Genomic DNA, 20,055 nt, shown 5'->3' on the forward strand with positions numbered 1-20,055 from the left:
CCCTCTCCGAAGACTCGGAGCTTTCTTGGGATGGGGGGGCAGCAGGGAGTGTGGAAGGAATGGGAGGGATCTTGCGGGGAAAGGGAAAGTGGGGGCAGGTGGAGGCAGAGGAGTTCAGGCAGATCCCAAGATCACAGCAGAGCTTTGGACAGGATCCTTCTTTCCTTCTTCACCAAATCTCTAAGTGGCACAATTTTTAGATGGATTGAGGAGGGGGCGAGAGTGGAGGTGTCTGGTTGAGTCCCCCAAGAGGGTCCTTAAAATATCCATTCCATCTCAGAGTACTTTGCTAACAGTATTGCTCTCTGTTGAAGGATTGCTTTAATAACTATTAATTCTATAATGCTGAAAATTATTCATTATTTATAAATTAAAGCTGGGATTTAACCTGGTTGCTACCTAGACAAAATACAGTAATACCTCGTCTTACGAACCTAATTGGTTCCAGGGGGAGGTTCATACGACGAAAAGTTCGTAAGACGAAACATTTTTTCCCATAGGAAACAATGTAAAATCAATTAATCCATGCAATGAAAAAAAAACGCAAAAAAAACGCTGCCACCCGGCTGTCACCTTTTAAAACACCCGGGGGTGCTTCCCAGCGTCTTCCTGAACATGAATGCCAAACCCAAACTTCCGGTTTGGCATTTGGGTGGCCGCTGGGAAGCCCCGCCGCCCGGCCGTCACCTTTTAAAACAGCCGGGGGGCTTCTCGGAGGCCTCCCGAACACCGAACTTGGAAGTTCGGGTTTGGCGTTCGGGTTCAGGAGGCTGCTGGGAAGCCACCCGGCTGTTTTAAAAGGTGACAGCCGGGTGGCGGGGCTTCCCAGCGGCCTCCCGAACACGAACTTTTGCTGAACTTCCGGGTTTGGCGTTCAGGAGGCCGCTGGGAAGCCCCCCGGCTGTTTCAAACAGCAACAGCCGGGCGGCAGGGTTTCTCGGCGGCGGCAGCAGCAGGTTCATAAGAAGAAAAAAGTTCATAAGAAGAGGCAAAAATTTTCTGAACCCCGTGTTTGTATCTCGGGTTGTTCGTAAGACGAGGGGTTCGTATCATGAGGTACCACTGTATGACATTTCCAGTGTGGGGTTTTGTTTTTTTGTTCTTCCTAATAAGACCATTTGCATCTGAGAACATTAACAATCTTTGTGTATTAGCTTTAAAAAAGGCAATGGTTTTACAAAGTGAAAACCGTGACTTGCTTCTTTGAGCAAGAAATGCAAATGGATCAGAAAAAATATTTTAGCAAGAAAATGGATGGAGCATTTTTAAATAAGTGGAAATTGAAAAATTTCAATTTGATATTTTATTGAAAATACCTTCTACTTCTGTAGATTACTTTTAGCAGTTGATTCACTAAAATGAGGACCCAGATTGCTTGGGACAAGATGCTGACTTTGTAAACTGCTCAAAGATAAAGTGGTAGAGCATTGTAGAGTAGTAAAGAAATCTAAGTGGAATTGCTATTGCTATATAGTTTCTCCCAAGTATGGATCCTTTTATGAGACGATAAAGATCTAATCTGAGCAAAGGTCTTTCCACACTCCATGCATTTATATGGCTTCTCCCCTGTATGGATCCTCTTATGGGAAATAAAAGTACCTTTTCGAGCAAAATTCTTTCCACATTCAATGCATTGATATGGTTTCTCCCCTGTGTGGATCCCTTTATGGGAAATAAGTGTAGTGCTATGAGCAAAGGTCTTTCCACACTCAATGCATTTATACGGTTTCTCCCCAGAGTGGATCGTTTCATGGGAAGTAAGATCATTGCTCTGAGCAAAGGACTTTCCACACTCCATGCATTTATATGGTTTCTCCCGTGTGGATCCTTTTATGGGAATGAAGTGCACTACTTTGAGCAAAAGTCTTTCCACATTCCATGCATTCATACGGCTTCTCCCCTGTGTGGATCATTTTATGGGTATTAAGTGCACTGCTCTGAGCAAAGGTCTTTCCACACTCCATACATTCATATGGCTTCTCACCGGTGTGGATCCTTTGGTGGTAAATAAAATGATCTCTTCGAGCAAAGGTCCTTCCACACTCCATGCATTTATACGGCTTCTCCCCTGTGTGGATCCTTTTATGGGAAGAAAGTGTAGTGCTATGAGCAAAGGTCTTTCCACACTCAATGCATTTATACGGCTTCTCCCCAGTGTGGATCCTTTTATGGGAAGTAAGATCATTGCTCTGAGCAAAGGACCTTCCACACTCCATGCATTTATATGGTTTCTCCCCTGTGTGGACCCTTTTATGGGTATTAAGTGCACTGCTCTGAGCAAAGGTCTTTCCACATTCCACACATTCATAAGGCTTCTCCCCTGTGTGGATCCTTTTATGGGAACGAAGTGCACTACTTTGAGCAAAAGTCTTTCCACATTCCATGCATTTATACGGCTTCTCCCCTGTGTGGATCCTCTTATGGAAAATAAGGGAATTACTATGAGCAAAGGTATTTCCACATTCCATACATTTATACGGCTTCCCCCCTGTGTGGATCATTTTATGGGTATTAAGTGCACTGTTCTGATCAAAGGTCTTTCCACACTCCATGCATTCATATGGCTTCTCACCTGTGTGGATCCTTTGGTGGTAAATAAAATGATCTCTTCGAGCAAAGGCCCTTCCACACTCCATGCATTTGTGCGGCTTCTCCAATGTATGGATCATCTTGTGGGAAGTAAGATGACTTCTTTGAGCAAAGGCCTTTCCACACTCCATGCATTTATACGGCTTCTCCCCCGTGTGGATCATCTTATGGGAAGTAAGATCATTGCTCTGAGCAAAGATCTTTCCACATTCCATATATTTATACAGCTTCTCCCCTGTGTGGATCATTTTATGGGTATTAAGTGTACTGCTCTGAGCAAAGGCCTTTCCACACTCCATGCATTCATATGGCTTTTCACCTGTGTGGATCCTTTTGTGGGTATTAAGTGCACTGCTCTGAGCAAAGGTCTTTCCACACTCCACACATTCATAAGGCTTCTCCCCTGTGTGGATCCTTTCATGGGAAATAAAAGTATCCCTTCGAGCAAAGGTCCTTCCACACTCCATGCATTTACATGGCTTCTCCCCCATGTGGATCCTTTTGTGGATAGTAAGTTGCCCCCTTGTTTTAAAACATTTTCCACATTTCAAACATTTATAAGGCTTCTCTTTTGTGTCCATCGCTTTTTGGGATGTCAGGTAGTTACTTCCAAGAGAAAGAATGGATGTCCCATTGTAATTTTGTCCATTGTGTCTTCTTATAACATCTTCTCCTTTGTTTTGGGTGAAATAGTTTTCATTTACTTGTACTTTAGCTCTGATTAGCTTCACACTTTTCCCAATATATTTTTTCTTGATTTTCTCTTGTTGCACAAGTATGTCTTTCATCGGAGCATCAGTGGAAGATGGCTTTTCCTGATTCCAATCCTTTGACTGGTTTCTTTTGGGGCTTTCGGATTCCATTGGAATTCCAAACTTCTCCGTTCCATCTTTAGGGTTGGTGACCTGGAACAGTTCACAGGAATCTTGATTCTCTTCTCCTGTCCTGTTCTTACCTTCAAAGCAAAAAAGAAATGAAAATGAAAGCCTTTGTTCTTAAATTGGATTGGGAGAAGACTCTTCTATGGGCTGGGTGTGAAAGTTCTATTCTGACACAATTTGGGAGGTTTCAGAGTACAAATGACAACACAGTCCTTTCACATGACCTCCAGAGGACACATAAAAGCACACCTCGTTCTTTTCAGCCTCCACAGGTAAGTTCAAATAGAAATGGAAAAATAGAGATAGCACAGAAAGCATCTAAGCAAAGAGACATTGACTCTTTCCTTCATTCAAGCACCAGAAGACCAGATCCTTTAATAATAATAATAATAATAATAATAATAATAATAATAATAATATATTAGATTTGTATGCTGCCCCTCTCCGAGGACTTTCCTTCTCCCTCCCAGAAGACGATATCTCATAATACATGTATTATTTTTACAAATAAAAAACTAACTATAATCTGTCTTCTTGAACTCTGGCGACTAGAAAACTCTTACCCAGAGAGACCACGTTCCTATGGTTTTCCAGCATGACTTCCGAATGCAGAACTTTCTGGTCAGGATCCAACAGAGACCATTCCTCCTCAGAGAAAGACACAGCCACCTCTTTAAAGGACACAGGACTCTCCTGAACATGGAAAAAAGAACAGAACAGGAGGATTTGCAAGATCTTTCCAGGTTCATCAAAGATTTAGACAAGAGGACAGATGGTGTGCAGTAGCTGCCAATAAAGCAGTAACACAGTTCTAGGCTGCATCAACAGAGGGATAGAATCAAGATCACGTGAAGTGTTAATGGTAAGGCCACACTTGGAGTACTGCATTCAGTTCTGGTCACCACGATATAAAAAGGAGGTTGAGACTCTAGAAAGAGTGCAGAGAAGAGCAACGAAGATGATTAGGGGACTAGAGGCTAATATTGTAAAGGCTCGACTACTGTAATGCTCTCTACATGGGGCTACCTTTAAAAAGTGTTCGGAAACTTCAGATCATGCAGAATGCAGCTGCGAGAGCAATCATGGGCTTCCCCAAAAATGCCCATGTTACACCAACACTCCGCAGTCTGCATTGGTTGCTGATCAATTTCCGGTCACAATTAAATGTGTTGGTCATTACCTATAAAGCCCTTCATGGCACAGGACCAGGGTATCTATGAGACCGCCTCCTGCCGCACGAATCCCAGCGACCGGTTAGATCCTACAGAGTGGGCCTTCTCCGGGTCCCGTCAACAAATAATGTCGTTTGGCGGGGCCCAGGGGAAGAGCCTTCTCTGTGGCAGCCCTGGCCCTCTGGAACCAACTCCCCCCGGAAATTAGAATTGCCCCCACCCTCCTCACCTTTCGTAAGCTACTTAAAACCCACCTCTGCCGTCAGGCATGGTGGAACTGAGATATTCTTTCCCCCTAGGCCTCTACAATTTATGCATGGTATGCGTGTGTGTGTGTATATATATGTTTGGTTTTACAAATAAGGGGTTTTTAGCTGCTTTAGTATTGGATTTACATGCTGTTTTTATTAGTGTTGTGAGCCGCCCCAAGTCTGCGGAGAGGGGCGGCATACAAATCCATTAAATAATAATAATAATAATAATAATAATAATAATAATAATAATAATAATAATTGTGATGATGAAATTATGGCAGAGTCATTTCTCCGGGCACTCCAAGTGGCGGCCATGAAACGTCCAGGTTTCTGACGTGCATGTGCAGTGCCGAAAAGAGGGAGGAGTGGCTGCTGGACCCGCAGAAGCTGCTGACTGCCCTGGCGTCTGCACGCCAGTGGGGAAATCCCTGTGCTGCTGGTGGAGCAGCTGGAGGAGTTGGCGAGATAGGTGCATTCCTGCCATCCCCCTGTGGCATGCCCCCCCCTCGCCTAACCTGTTTCTGAGGATGGGAGCCGCCCTGAGTCTTCGGAGAGGGGCGGCATATAAATCTAATAAATTGAATTGAATAAATTGAATTTCTGTTGGGCCAGTGACTTTCCAGCTCATGTATATCTGCTTGGTTAGGCTGCAGCATAGGTTCTAATTTACTTGAATGGCATTCACTAAAATGGGCAATGAAAAGGGTTTAGTTCAACTTGCAGACTTTTTTTATGAGTTTTCATCAGAATATGAGACGGGAAGCAAACCCCTTCCATCAACTGTCCTCTCTTAAGCTCCTCCTCCAGCTCTGTGATGGTGAACTTGTAGCACCCAATTTTCACAAACACTGGGATGTTTGTGCCTTCCCCGAGCCCTCAGAAGCATTCTGCAGACCTCGCAAACCCTCTGTGTGCCCCATTTTTGCAAAACGGGCCTGTTCTTCACCCATTTTTGCCAAAGGTGGGATGTGCAGAAGGCTTGAAAGGCCCACAAAGTGCTCCTGGGGGAGAGGGGCAGGGAGGACAGAAACCTTTTTCTTACTTACCACTTCACAGTCTTGGTGTGTCCTATAGTCTGAAAAATACGGTAAATTGCCCTATTGGCAGTCGGATATAAATACGTGGGTGTTGAGTTGCGGTTTGGGCATTTGGTTTGAAAAAGGTTGGCCATCACTGGGTCAAACATATGAAAAAGGGTTGCAGGACCTGGGTATCTCTAGTTTAAAGGAGAGAAGGACTGGGGTGACATGATAGCAGTGTTCCAGTATCTCAGGGGTTGCCGCAAAGAAGAGGGAGTCAAGCCAAGAAGGAGACAAGCGACTTAGAACTAAGGAGAAATTTCCTGACGGTTAGAACAATTGAACAACTGAGATTAAAACCAGAGACCTTTCTTCTAGGCATAATAAATCAAAAACTCAAAAAAGACTATTATTATCTGATACAACATATGATTACTGCAATAAGAATTGCAATAGCACAAAATTCGAAAAAAGAAGAAACACCATCAGAAAGAGAAATGATAATACAGTGATCCCTCGAGTTTCGCGATCTCGAGTTTCACGAAACGCCATATCGCGAGTTTTCAACCCGGAAGTAAACTCCACCATCTGCGCATGCGTGCCCTGAGCGACCTTCACCCAACCTGCCCCCGCTTCCCCTGCAAGGAGAGGGTGGCTGGGGAGCATGGGACCCGGGGAAAAAACTCTCCCTCACCTGGGGCACCTCTGGATGTCCTCCGTCTCGTGCGAGCACCAGCGGTTAAGGAGAGCGAGTGCGGCGCCCTAGAGCGTCGAGGCCCAGTGATGTCACTTCCTTCTCAGCCTCCTCTCGCCCTGGGGTTCCCTTCCCTTAGCAGAGTCCGCCCCCTGGTGGAAAGGCGGGGAAAGACTTTGACCTCTTTTTTGCCCAGTGCAAGATAAATAAACAAAAAACCCATTCCAGCCTCACAATTGAATCTCAGCTCTGTTTCTTTTGAAGACTTTCTATGTGAAGTGATTGAATTTAATGCCTGGAGAAGGAAAGTGCACAAAGGTCCCCAACACCCCGTCGTGGCTGAGGGAGGGCGGGCTCCTGCCTGAGGGGATGTGCGCTCTGATTGGTTGCTGAGGGCAGGAAGGGGGCGTTTCCCTTTTCCCGCCTTTTTCCTCCGGGCGTTGTTTGAGATTTACCTCAGGAGGCTCCCGACTGTCTTCTCTGCTGTTAAATACATTCATATTGATATCAAAATATAAATGTCTGTATTTAATGGCTGGAGAAGGAAAGTGCGCAATGGTCCACAGATTCTTATCCATTTTTCGTCTTTCTGGGATAAACTCCCTGGAATCGAGGCCCAGAGACTGGGAGCAGGAGGGCCCAGTGGGAGCCCCAGAGATGGGGGCACAGGGGGTTTTCTCTCCCGCTCTGCCCATAAAGGGAACCATCCAAGGAGGGAAGGCAGCACCCTGGAAGTCCAGCCTGGCTTAGGGGACGGATCTCTCCAGAGAGGAATTGGGATCCTTGGACCATGGTCCACAACACCCCCATGGGGGCTTCTTGCAGGGGATGAGCTGCCCCTCACAAGGACCCAGAAGGTCAGCTGTGAGAACTGACCACCTCTCCTCATCCAAAGGGCTCGAGAGTGAAGCCGAAGTGAGAGGGAGACAAAGGGGAATCAACCACATTGGAAGAAAAAAGGGCACAAAACAGCAGATGTAGAGACCAAATATGGGGTCAGTCAAAGGGGTCTCTGATGCACCAATACAAGGAATAAACGGGGTGAATCCCGGAGAAAATCTGTGGAGGGAGTTGCAGGTTCGAGGTGCCAAAGGTCAACCGAGAAACCTTCATGACTTCCAGAGGACTCATCATTTCTGTCTCAGGGGTAAAATACTCTCCCCCTCCCCCACTGTATGTAAAGAGGTAACAACAAATGGACAACATGCTGATGTGAACAAATATACGTCTACTGTTTCTGCTTATATTCCAAATATGAAGGTTAGGGTCTGTCTGTCTGTCCATCCATCCACCCATCTATCTATCTATCTATCTATCTATCTATCTATCTATCTATCTATCTATCTATCTATCTATCTATCCTCTCTGTCTCTCCCTCCTAATCTCTCTCAAATGTGTATCGCCCCCCAACTCACAACAAGTGACTCTGGGTCGCAATCAGCAAAGCTAAAAATGGGGATTTACATGAAAGTATTAGAAAAACATTCAAAACAATTTTAAAAAACTTTTAAAAGAAGGAATATTAGGCAAAGAGTCACTTTTTTCAGTGCCATTGAAACTTCAAGCAGTCGCTTCAGGAACTGCTATAAGTCAAGGACTCCTTCCAGTGGGTCACAGGACAAAGGAGCTGCCCCACCTGGAGACTCAGCCATGGGGCAGAGGAGGAGAGTCCCTGAGCTGCCCTGATGAAGAATCCAGGCTTGTTGCCTGCTGGATCCTGGCCAGTTCCTCAGTTTCGCTTCGGAGGAGCCCAAGGTTTCAGGCTGGGGAAGCAAAGCCCACAAGCCTCTGCAGCTGTTGGGGCTTGCAGAAAGAAGACCTGCTCTGTGTGTGTGTGTGTGTGTGTGTGTGTGTGTGTGTGTGTAGTGCAGGTTTCAGGGAAAGCTCAGAGATAATCAAAATCTTGCAGGGGGAAACATGGAAAGTTCTGCTTTGATTAGGAGAGCAATGGTTGTCCCACCAGATTCTCTATAGATCTGGGACCCATTTTGTGTGACTGGGTGTGTGCAAACACCTAATTGTGGGGCAGGTTTGGACTCTGCCACCTCCTTCAGCTGCAGGTGGAGACCCAGTTCTGTCCTTCTGAGGCCGGTGGTGGGCCAGGGGGGAGTTTGACCCCTCCAGCCCCCTCCCCCCTCCCAGGAACGGACTGAGGCCATCTCAGGATACAGGCCCTGTGGGATGTCTGCCTGCTGCAGCTGGGAGAGTGTTGGGGCTCTGATACCTGCCTGATGTGGTGTTTCATCCTCCAACAGCTGGCAGCTGCCCAGCCCCCCCTGCCCTCCCCTGGTTGAGAGAGATCTGCCTGGCCAGCCTGAGGATGGGAGACCACCAGGAGGCATCTGGGCTACTGTATAGGCTGAAGCTGCTCCTAGACAAGGAGGGGGAAGCTTTGGGGCCATCCTCGAACTCCCCTCCCTCAAAAGGTCCACTTCCCATTCCTCTTTTAGCCTTGTCTGATCTCCCTGAAACTCTCCCCCTCCCCCCTTGCTCAGTTCCTGCCGTTTGGAAGACCTTGTGGGAGCCCAATTCTCCTTGTCTACAGAGAGGGGAGAAGGTTAAGAGTGGAGCGGAAATGATAAATGGGGGGGGGAGCACAAGGGGGGGTGTCTCACCTTCCTTGGTCCTTGCCCCCACCTTTAAATTCAGGAGCCCTTTAGACTTTCTCACCTTCCTGAGGCTCAGGGTGCAAGGGGGGTGATTGGGGGTCTCCAAGCTCCTCTTTCCATTCCTCCCCTGGGAGCGACCCCCCCCCCCCCAGTCCTGGGTCAGCAGGGGAGAAAGGCTGCCCAAGCAGAGCAGGGTGGGAAACTGGGGGGGGAGAGGGAGGGGGGAAGAGGGAGGGGGAGGGAAAAGCGAGAGGGAGGAAGAAGAACCGGGGTGGCGCTGCAGGTAGAGTGCTGTACTGCAGGCCACTGAAGCTGACTGTAGATCTGAAGGTCAGCGGTTCAAATCTCATCACCGGCTCAAGGTTGACTCAGCCTTCCATCCTTCCGAGGTGGGTCAAATGAGGACCCGGATTGTGGGGGCAAGAGCTGGCTCTGTTTTTAAAAAGTGCTATTGCTGACATGTTGTAAGCCGCCCTGAATCTAAGGAGAAGGGAGGCATAAAAATTGAATAAATAAATAAAAATAAATAAAGAAATTGGGAGGGAGGGAGGGAGGGAGGAGGAGCCAGGAGGGGGAGGGGGAGGGGAAGAGCGGCAGCGCCTCTTAAGTCTATTTCTGACTTCCAGGCAGTCGAACATCGGGCCCAGCCAATGGAAAATGGAGCTTTGGGAGCATCATCCGTCTCCAGGCAGAGGATCCACCGCTGGGTCCATTGGAGGAGATGTTAGTTCTAATTTCCGACAGGAAACCATCATATAAGCTGGAGCCAATTAACAAAGCTCAATTCACAACATATGATTTCTAGCCGTCTGTCACATCAGAAACAAGCAGGAAAATATTGGTTTCCTCAGCAACAATTATATGGTAGCAAAACCAATTCACAATAAAAGCAAATAGCCAATAATAGTTTGATTCATATAATCCTTCACTATAATGGGAAATAATGAAGTCCCCAGAATCTCTATTAAAATTCCTGGTTCTTTTTATAAATTGTAAGTGTATTGTTTGGTTTGATATACTGTCCACCCACCCACCCATCCATCGACCCTTCCTTCCTTCCTTCCTTCCTTCCTTCCTTCCTTCCTTCCTTCCTTCCTTCCTTCCTTCCTTCCTTCCTAAATACTACTGACTCCTTTTCCAAGGAAGAAAATCTGCTCGGATCCTCTTACACATCACATCCTTAGTTACGGATTATTTAAATTCTCCTTTTATCAAAATATTCTGCCTTCACTGGACACCCAGAGGAGCGAAGGGTCGTGTGGGAGGGTCAATTCTCGGGAGTCCCGGGGCTGATTTCTCCCCCCATAAAATCCCCCTTTTCTCTCTGGATCCTCGGGGTCAAAATGCGGAGTTTCCGGGCAAAGACCCAAAGACCCAGGAAGGGAGAATCCGCCTCCTTCCCGACACAAAGCGGGACTCAGAGGGCGGATTCCGTGAAGTGGCCGTTGTAGAGACGGTGCGTATTTACACAGAGAAGAAACAAAAACCGAGGCTGCAATTTCACTTTCCATTTTATTCTGCGGGGAGAAAGTTTCCTTCCCCTCTTTTTCCCTTTCATCCCCCTCTTTCTTTCCCTTCCCCGTTTCCTTCCCACTTTCACTTTCTCTTTTCCGCCCTTCTCATCCGAGGGAAAGAATCACCCGAGGGAGACTGTGGGTTTTGGGGGCAAAAACCGCCCCCGATTCCCCTCGAGATCTGCAGGATCCAAGGGCGAAATTCCTCCCCCAATGTCCCTCGGGGTCTTTCTCTGCTGAAAGGGGCGAGGGTTGTGCCTGGGGGCGAAGGGGGGGAGTTCTCCCAGGAAAGGAGCAGGAAGCGGGGGAGAAGCGGCCAGACTGGATCCCGGGATCTGCTTTGGCAGGAAAAGGGGGATCCCCCCCACCCACCGGAAGAAAGAGGGAGATTCCTACACGACCGGGGTTGAGGGACTATGTCCAGACGTTCTGAGCGAGGGAACACGTGTTTCCAGGAAGGGAAGCGCACTTTTCTCTGGGAAAGCCACGAGATCCCTCCAGAGATTCCCCCCTGAAGAGGGGGAGGGCCTGGGGAGAGGATCCGGCTAGGTGAGGCGGGATTCCCCCAGATCCTCTCCGCCTCCTCCTGCCCGGACTGCCAGCGGGGGGTGTTCCTGGCTTCCCTTCGCGGTGGGGGGAGGGGATGACCCCCGAGTTCCAGCCATCCATGGGGCGGCGCCTCCCCCCTTGTCACCCGGGGCAGCTGCCCGGGGCTCCCTCCTTCCAGGCTGAGCGGGTGGGGGGAGCCCAGAAGGACCCTACCAGCTCCGGATCCACTCGGCCCTTCGGGAGTTTCCGCAGCTCCAGCCTGGGCGCCCTCTGGGCACTAGGGGAACCCAAAGGGCATCCAGTCCGCCCCTCCAGGTGCCCAGAGAAAGAGAGAGGGGGGGAGGATGATGGAGCCGGCATGAAGGAGCCCCCTAGAATACAGCCCCCCCCAAGACTGAGCACGTCCCCCTCCCCCTCCCTCCGCTCCTCTCTCGGCTTCGGACTATCTCCTGTATCGGGCGAAGTCAAGGGAGACTCTACCCGGAGACCGATGACGCTGCAGAAGGGAGAATTCCCATTGGTCCTCTTGCTCCTTCTGGACACGCCCTGTGCCGATGTCAGAGGAAAACCCCTCCCCCCCAATCCAGACCCCACGATTCCGCCTCTGGGGTTGGGAGCCTCCGCGTCTCTCTCCTCTCTCGGTCGAGCGCTGGTGGAGCCGCCTCATCCATGGCTTTGGTGGGGGTCGCCCTGGTGCTGCTGGTGGGGGCGCTGGCCCGGATCTCCGGAAGCGGAGGGGGGAAGGAGAGCCCCGGTAAGGAGGGGGCTGGGCGGAGGGGGAGGGGGTGGGGGGGAGAAAGTTTATGGGTCTCCAGAGCCTCCAACAGCCTCGATCTCTGCGTGGTCTCCTCCCCCTTCCTCCCCACATGCCCCCTCAGGAGGAAGGAGAGGGACCCCCGTTCCCCGAGTGTAGCCGAGGGGGGGAGTCGCAGCCGGGCCCCTCCCTCGCCCCCCCCCAGCGTCTGGGTCGGAGGAGGCTGCAGGGAAAGAGGAAGGGAAGCGAAAGCGGGAAACTGAGGCATTTTCAGCCCTGAATCCACAGAAGGGAAAAGACGCATTTGCGCAAAAGGATTTTGGCTTTTTCAGAAACTTCCGTTTTTCTTCTGACTCTTAAAATTGAGGCTTTGGGGGTCAGGCAAGAGGGGGGCGTCGGTCCCTTCTGGGGAGACCCTGAATTTGGGGAGGAGCCCAGGAACCCTCCCAACCCCCATAATCCCCCCTGCTCTATGGGGGCTTGGAAGGGAGGGAGGATCTGGGGGGCTCTGAGTGGCTCCTCCCAAACTGGCCCCCCTTTGTGAGTGGGGCTGGAGACCCTCCCTTTGAGAGGCTCTTAGGAGGGGCTGCAGTGGGTCTTTGGGGGAGGGGAAAGAGGGGGGATCCCCGAGAATCCGTCAAAGGTGGACTAAGGTTGGGGGGGGGAAGAAAAGTTGGTGCGACCCATGGAAGTTGGGGGTTGAAGGGCTGGAAGACTCCAGAAGAGTCAGTCTAGATGTCCTCCTTGTGACCCCGCTCCCCCCCCCATGGAAGAGAGAGGGGGGAGGGGGGGAGATGAGCTTCCCTCCAGCCTAGAAATTTCCCTCAGCCCCTCCCCCATCCTTCAGGTCGCTTTCGATCCAGCCTTTTCCCTCCTCCCCTCCCCCTCTTTCCCTCCTCCCCTCCCCCTTTCTTCCCTCCCCCCTCTGCAGACCCCCACACACCACAAGTCTCCCTCCCTCTCTAGGGCTGAGAGGCTTCCCTTTCCCTCCTCCAGGGGGCGTCCTCCACCAGTCTCCCCTCCCCTCCTTCCGTGGGACCCTCCTCCTCCACCAGCGGCTGGGAACGATGGGCCCTGGGGTCCCTCCTGACGGCCTCCCTCCTCCTCCTCCTCCCCCCTTTTGCAGCCCATTTCCTGGTCCAGGAGAAGTCCGAGTGCCGCTTCCTCAACGGGACGCAGCGGGTGAGGTTCCTGGACAGATACTTCTACGACCGGCAGGAGATCGTCCGCTTCGACAGCGACCGCGGGGAGTTCGAGGCCGTCACGGAGTTGGGGAAGGCGGCTGCGGACGGGTGGAACAGAGACAAGCCATTCCTGCAGTACGCGAAGGCCACTGTGGATCGCTTCTGCCGGCACAACTACGAGGCTCTTCAGAAGAATTCTGTGGTTGGCCGTAGAGGTGAGTCTGGGGGGGGAGAGAGATTTTGAGGGAGGGGATCCCGCCCCCCTTCCCTTCCCTTTCCAAGGGGGGTTCAGGTCTCTGAGAGGAATCTCCCAAGAGAATCCACGGAAGCCACTTGTGGTCTCCTTTCTCTGCCTTTTTCTTCTGCATTCCGAGTCATTTCCACTCCAACATCTTTTAAATCAATAAATAAGTGAAATAAATAAATGTATAAAATCAAATAAGCAAATTAAACCTAGAAATAGATAAATAAAAACTGATTAAATGGAAACGGAAACAAAAAATAATAAAATAACTTAAATTAATTTAATTTAAAAGTATAAATGAAATAAAAAATAATAAAATAAAGTAAAATAAGTCATCAAGTAATAATCTAAATAAAGAATAGAATAAATAATAAACTAAATAATTAGAATAAATAAAGTATAAACAAGTCTGCAGAGAGGGGGGCCATACAAATCTAATAAATAAATAAATAATATAATAAAAAATAAATAAATAAAAATAAATAAATAACAATAAATAAATAAAAATATGATGGGGGAACATAAAATGTACTTTGTAGTCCTGCTGTTTTAAATCCAGAGGCCTCTTATTTGCCTATTAAATTGAATTCCTGGAGGGGCAGAGGGAGAAAGTAGGTATTTAAAGAGAAAGAAAAAAAAATATATTTTCCCATCCACTTAAAATCTCCACAAACTCCCATCTGGCCAAATTGGAACCTCAAAACCTTCACACTGCAGTCTTGAAAATAAGGAGGTTTGTGGAATAGGCTATAAAAATAAAAACGTAAAAACGCCACATTGCAGCTTTTGAATTTCCAGGGATTTAAAATCTGATCCTTCACTTTTCTTCTTAAAAGACTTTTTTTCTCACCCACAATTTGCATTTCCTCATTTTTAAGAAAAGCCACTTTCACTTTGTGAAGCCACTGCCTTCATTTTCTTAGCAATTCCACAAAGGCCTTTAAGGTCCCCAGATGCAACAACCCTCGCCTGAAATGCTGTTATTGGTCTGCAATCTGACCAGATCCCAGGTTGGAAGGACAGATGACCATCTCAAAAGTGGTTGTTCTTGAGCAGGACAGAATTTACTGTCAATCAGAAAATCTCTCAAGAGGAAACAAAATGGTTCTCAAAGGACTCTGGGCTGGAATGGGTCAATTGTGGACCCTCTGTACCCCCCTCCCCACCATTGATCCATCCAATTGCTGAAGGAGATCAAGAGGGATCCCCTGCAAGGCTCTGCTGAGATCCTGGGACTCACCTGATCTCTGAGCATCCAACTACCCCCACTTTCACTTTCCCAAAAGATCCCTTCTGGATCCCTTCTCTCTTCTCTTCCCTTCTCCTCTTGCTCCTTCTTTCTTTCTTTCTTTCTGCCATCTTGGTTGATCATCTTCATGGCCGCGTAGAGGAATTTGGCTCCGCCCTCTCCCCTCCCCTCCACAACCTCTGCGTGAAGCCTCTGGGTGAGTCCGTCCATCACCAGGGCTGGACGTCTCCTCCGTATGCTGATGTCATCAGTTTACGTCTCCACCTCTGGGGACACAGGTGATGCTGAGGCCGTGGGGGGAATCAATGGGGGATCAGAGGCTTCGGCTGGACCCTGGCAAGACCAAAGGGCTTTGGGTCCATGGGGCAACAACATGGGTGGACTTTAACCAACTGGGTTCTGGGTGGAGTTGCATTGTCCCAGAGACCCAGTTGGCAATTCTGGAGATTCTTCTGGATTCCTGAAGAGCATCTGGCAGTCACAGTTCGGAGAGTGTTCGTAAGGCTTTGGGTCAGTCGTGGTCACTTTGGCAAATAAATTTAATAAATAGATAAATTTACTAAACAAATGAACAAATGTTGTGGTAATACACCAAAATTAAAAGGGTGGTTTCATTTTCAACAAGATCCCAGGAATCCTCCGACTCGTGCTGCGTCTGTCCTTTCCATCTCCTGCATTATTTCTTTCCACGTCCACCACATCTGGCAGAAGGTTCCATCCACCTCTGGGCCTTTCCAGCATTTATCCCTGTCAGACTTGCCTCTTTCGGGAATTCTTTTTGGGGACTGCAACTGATCCCAATCACAAAGGATTTAGGAGAGGGTCTTCGGAGAGGGGCAGCATACAAATCTAATCAATTATTATTGTTGTTATTATTATTATTATTATTATTATTATTATTATTATTATTATTAACCCCCCTTTCAGGATCCCTTTTGATTTCTTGCTGCAATCTACTTTGGAAGATGACTCAAAACACAGAATATATTTTCAGGCGTGAAAAGGGATCTTGGCCTGAACCAACCGACTGGGTTTTCTGTTCTGGGCCCTCCTGTGTCTCTCATGTGCCTCCTTCTCCTCCCTCCCTCCAGCCAAGCCCACCGTCACCATCTCCCCCACCAAGATGGACCCAACTTCCCCCAACACCATCCTCCTCTGCATAATGACCGGCTTTTACCCCGTGGAGATCGAGGTCCAGTGGCTGAAGAACGGCCAGCCGGAGAAGGAGGGCGTGGCCTTTGGGGAGGAGCTCCAGAATGGAGACTGGACCTACCAGCTCCACGTGATGCTGGAGACCCAGCCCCAGCGGGGGGACGTCTACACTTGCAAGGTGGAGCACGCCAGCCTGGAGGCCCCCATCACCGTCCAGTGGGGTAAGTCCCTCCACTCCCACCCCTCCTGGAACTGTCCTGCCCTGAGAAGGGGGAAAGACCCTTTTGTGGTGGGAGGAGCCAGAATGGACCCTCCTGGGGGAAGGTGGGCCCGATCCTCCTGCTCAGGTGAGGCTCCTTCTCCTTCCCCAGAGCCCCGTTCCTCCCACTCTGCCAGGGCCAAAATCTGGACGGGGATTATGGGGGCCGTGATAGGAGTGGCCTTCCTGGCTGTGGGGCTCTTCTCCTACCTGAAGGCCAAGAAAGGTGAGTCTGGGGGGCTGGAGGAGACGTTGTGGGGAGGGGTTGTGGGGAGAAGTATTTTGGGGAACTTCTGTTTTTGGAGGGGCTATTATGGGGAGATTGTGAAACCTATTATGGGCTATTATGGGAGGGGATCCCTCTGAGTCCTCCAGCCCATGAAGGGTCCTGATTGGCTCTTTTTCTCCTTCCAGCAATTCCCATCCAACCACCTGCAGGTGAGTTTCTCCTCTTCCTCCCTCTTCTCAGCCCCTCCTATAAATTATGGGTATTTTAGTTTAATTTCTTAATTGTTCCTTTTTTAAAAGAAAACCTATCTAAACAATATCTCTTCACCCCCCTGCCCCCCCTCCCGGTCCCAGGTGATCCTGCAGACTCGTTTGGGTTTGTTAGTTGGACCCTTGACCAGCTGTTCCTCCTGACCCCCCCCCCCTTCTCCTTGTGACAGTTCATACAATTTCTGGCCGTGTGACCCCAGGCTCCCCCCTTTGCTGCCCCCCCATCTTAGCCCCATATTCCCTGTTCACATGAAGAATCGCAGCCTTTTGCCCCCTGGAATGGGCGGATTCTCTCCTGTCTTTCTCTGCCTGTGGGGGCTGAAAGGGAAGAAAAATATGTTATTTGCAGTAAAAGTTTCTCCTTATATTCTGATTTCTTCCCCTTCTCTTTTTCTGCAGCACTCGTGAATTAATCCTGCTGTCAACCTTCGCTATAATTCTGCATCATTTCTACGCTTGGTTGCCAACAGTTACGGGGAGGGGTCTTGGGTAATGGGGGGGGGGATGCAGGAGGCCCTGTGAAGTGGAATAAGTTTCCTCTTCCTTGAAACCAGGGGACCTGAAGGAGACCGTTAGAAGTTACATTCCATAAATGGGAGGTGGGTGGAAGATGCCTCCACCTGATGGTCATGGACACTAGGGATTGGCCAATCTCCAGAGGGGGGGGGTCAAAAGGGGGTTTGATCTACGCAGGTATCGCACCTTTTTCTCCAGTCTTTGCTTTGACCTTGACTGCTTTCAGTTCTGGTTTATGATAAATTCACTTTTGAACCTTGAAAAGGACCCTGAGTTTTATTCTTCTTAAATTCTGACTGTAGCAGCCGACACCTGCTCTCCGATGCAACAGGATTTATTTTTATTTCTTTGGTCTCTGATGACTCTTTGTCCTGTTTGCAAACTCTGAGAAATGGAGGCAGAAGGTGGGAAGTTGGGGGAGGAGGAGAAGGGCAGCGTGGACCTTCTCTTGCTGAGAACAGACCCCTCCCCACTTTCTTTCCTGTGAGGGAGGGGTGGAGACCATGGAGACTGTCCCCAGAAGGGACGGTCCTCCCTCGGCAATTGTGGGGAGCCATTGGGGGCACCCGAGACTCCCCCTACATTCACCCAGCCATTTGAGCCGTTTCTCTTCTTCCCAACTGGAGGGCCCTACCCCATTTTGTCAGCCAATGCCCCCACCCCTTTTTGGGGACTCTTTCGAATGGTGTATAGAGTCTCCTGCCTGATGGTATAAATGGTGAAGGCTCGAGGAAGGGGTTGGACTAGATGACCTTTAGGAAACCCATCAGAAGCCATGCCTGGTGCAGAAGAAGCTTGACAGCTCTGCAGGGGGAGGGGGGAGGGGGGCCTCCATGGTGACGTCTTGAGTGGAAGACCCCTTCCTTCTCTCCAGCACCCATAGATACCCCTGGACAGCCCCCCAACCGAGCCCGGCCCCCTCCAGAGCTGATCCAGACTGGTTGTGCAGGACTCCAGTGCCCTCGATCCCTGAGGAATAATTTTCCCCTCCCCTCCCTCATTTGGGGTCTTGGGGCCCCCACAGGAAGAATCGGTCAGTGTGTGATTGTAGGAATTGTTGGAAACTCTGAGAAGATCTGGGCTCCGGTTGGCAATACCTCCTCTCTTGCAAGAACCTGCAGAAGGGACCACAACAAATGCACCAATGGGGGGGAGGGGGCATCAGAGTGGACTTCCGTAAGAGAAAAAATAAAGGCCTGTGTTGATGGTAGATGATCCATTGTTCAGGGGAACGGAAAGAGCCGTTTCCAAAATGGACGATCAAACTAAGGTGGTTGGTTGTTTCCCAGGAGCAACTACCAAAAATGGGACTGAGGAGCTTAGAGAAATATTGAGGCCCACAGATTATTCTTCCTTCTCCCTCTTTCCTGTGGGGTGGGAGGATAAAGTCCCTGGAAACGATGCCAAGAGACTCGGAGCAGGGGGGCCCAGTGGGAGCCCCAGAGATGGGGGCACAGGGGGGTTTTCTCTTCCACTCTCCCAATAAAGGGAACCACCCAAGGAGGGAAGGCAGCACCTTGGAAGTCGAGCCTGATGGTTCTCTCGAGGGAAATTGGGAGCCACTTTTGTCACTGCCATTGAAACTTCAGTCACTAAATGAACCGTTGTAAGTCAAGGACTCCTTCCAGTGGGTCACAGGACAAAGGGGCTGCCCCACCTGGACACTCAGCCATGGGGCGGAGGAGGGGAGTCCCTGAGCTGCCCTGATGAAGAATCCAGGCTTGTTGCCTGCTGGATCCTGGCCAGTTCCTCAGTTCCGCTTCGGAGGAGTCCAACGCTTCAGGCTGGGGAAGCGAAGCCCAAGCGCCTCTGCAGCTGTTGTGGGTTGCAGAAAGAAGAGATGCTGCTTTGTGTGTGTGTGTGTGTGTGGTGTGGGTGTCAGGAAAAACTTAAGAGAAAATCAAAGTTGGGGCAGAGAACAAAAGTGGGAGGGGGCTGCAACTCAAGGGGGGTTCAGGACAGTCTCTTCACGATTCTCAGCTAGACTTTCCTCTATGTACATGGTGGGGTGGATTAGATGTCCCCTTTGGTCCCCAAACTGCCCGGGAGGGGGATGGGATGGGACGGTCCTTCTCTGAAAGGGGCTTCCGCGTTCTTTTTAGTTAGGCAAGACCCATCTATTTATTTATTTTTATTTATTAATTAAATTTGTATGCCATCCCTCTCCGCAGACTCTATGTTGCCAGGCATGGGGTAAATAGTACATCCCCCCCCCCACTTTCTGACCATTAAATGTGACGTGTGGATGTAATTGAATAAATTGACTGTTTTTTAAGTTTATTATTATTATTTATTGGATTTGTATGCAGCCCCTCTCCGCAGACTCAGGGCGGCTAACAACAATGATAAAAAACAACATGTAACAATCCAATTTAATAAAACAACTAAAAACCCTTATTATAAAAACCAAACATACACACAAACATACCATACATAACTTGTAATGGTCTAGGGGAAGGAATATCCTAACTCCCCCATGCCTGGCGACAAAGGTGGTGGGTCTTGAGTAATTTGCAAAAGACAAGGAGGGTGGGGGCCGTTCTAATCTCTGGGGGGGGGGTTGATTCCAGAGGGCCAGGGCCGCCACAGAGAAGGCTCTTGCCCTGTGTAAGCAAAACGACATTGTTTGGTCGACGGGACCCGGAGAAGGCCAACTCTCTGGGACCATATCGGCCGCTGGGATTTGTGCGGTAGAAGGCGGTTCCAGATGTATTCTGGGATTTTAGCTTATCATTTTTAACTACAGTGATTCCTCATCTTACAAACTTAATTGATTCCGTGACCAGGTTCGTAAGATGAAAAGTTTGTAAGACGAAGCAATTTTTCCCATGACGAGGGGTTCGTATCATGAGGTACCACTGTACGACATTTCCAGTGTGGGGTTTGGGTTTTTTGTTCTTCATAATAACACCATTTGC

At 49.4% G+C, this 20,055-nt stretch overlaps 1 protein-coding gene and 1 pseudogene across 1 annotated transcript; one reads left to right on the forward strand and one right to left on the reverse strand.

The window, feature by feature from the left end:
- Nucleotides 1-1,351: 1,351 nt before the first annotated feature.
- Nucleotides 1,352-20,055, reverse strand: part of LOC139162991 (zinc finger protein 721-like) — a 57,218-nt pseudogene continuing 38,514 nt past the window's right edge.
- Nucleotides 11,772-17,401, forward strand: LOC139162932 (H-2 class II histocompatibility antigen, E-S beta chain-like). The gene is given in 7 exon segments (XM_070743849.1): nucleotides 11,772-11,861; nucleotides 11,864-12,035; nucleotides 13,162-13,434; nucleotides 15,804-16,085; nucleotides 16,236-16,349; nucleotides 16,538-16,561; nucleotides 17,021-17,401. Coding segments are annotated over 7 exon segments (969 nt in total). The 3' UTR covers nucleotides 17,035-17,401.

This window comes from Erythrolamprus reginae, chromosome 2, assembly GCF_031021105.1.
Source record: "Erythrolamprus reginae isolate rEryReg1 chromosome 2, rEryReg1.hap1, whole genome shotgun sequence".
Taxonomy (NCBI): domain Eukaryota; kingdom Metazoa; phylum Chordata; class Lepidosauria; order Squamata; family Dipsadidae; genus Erythrolamprus; species Erythrolamprus reginae.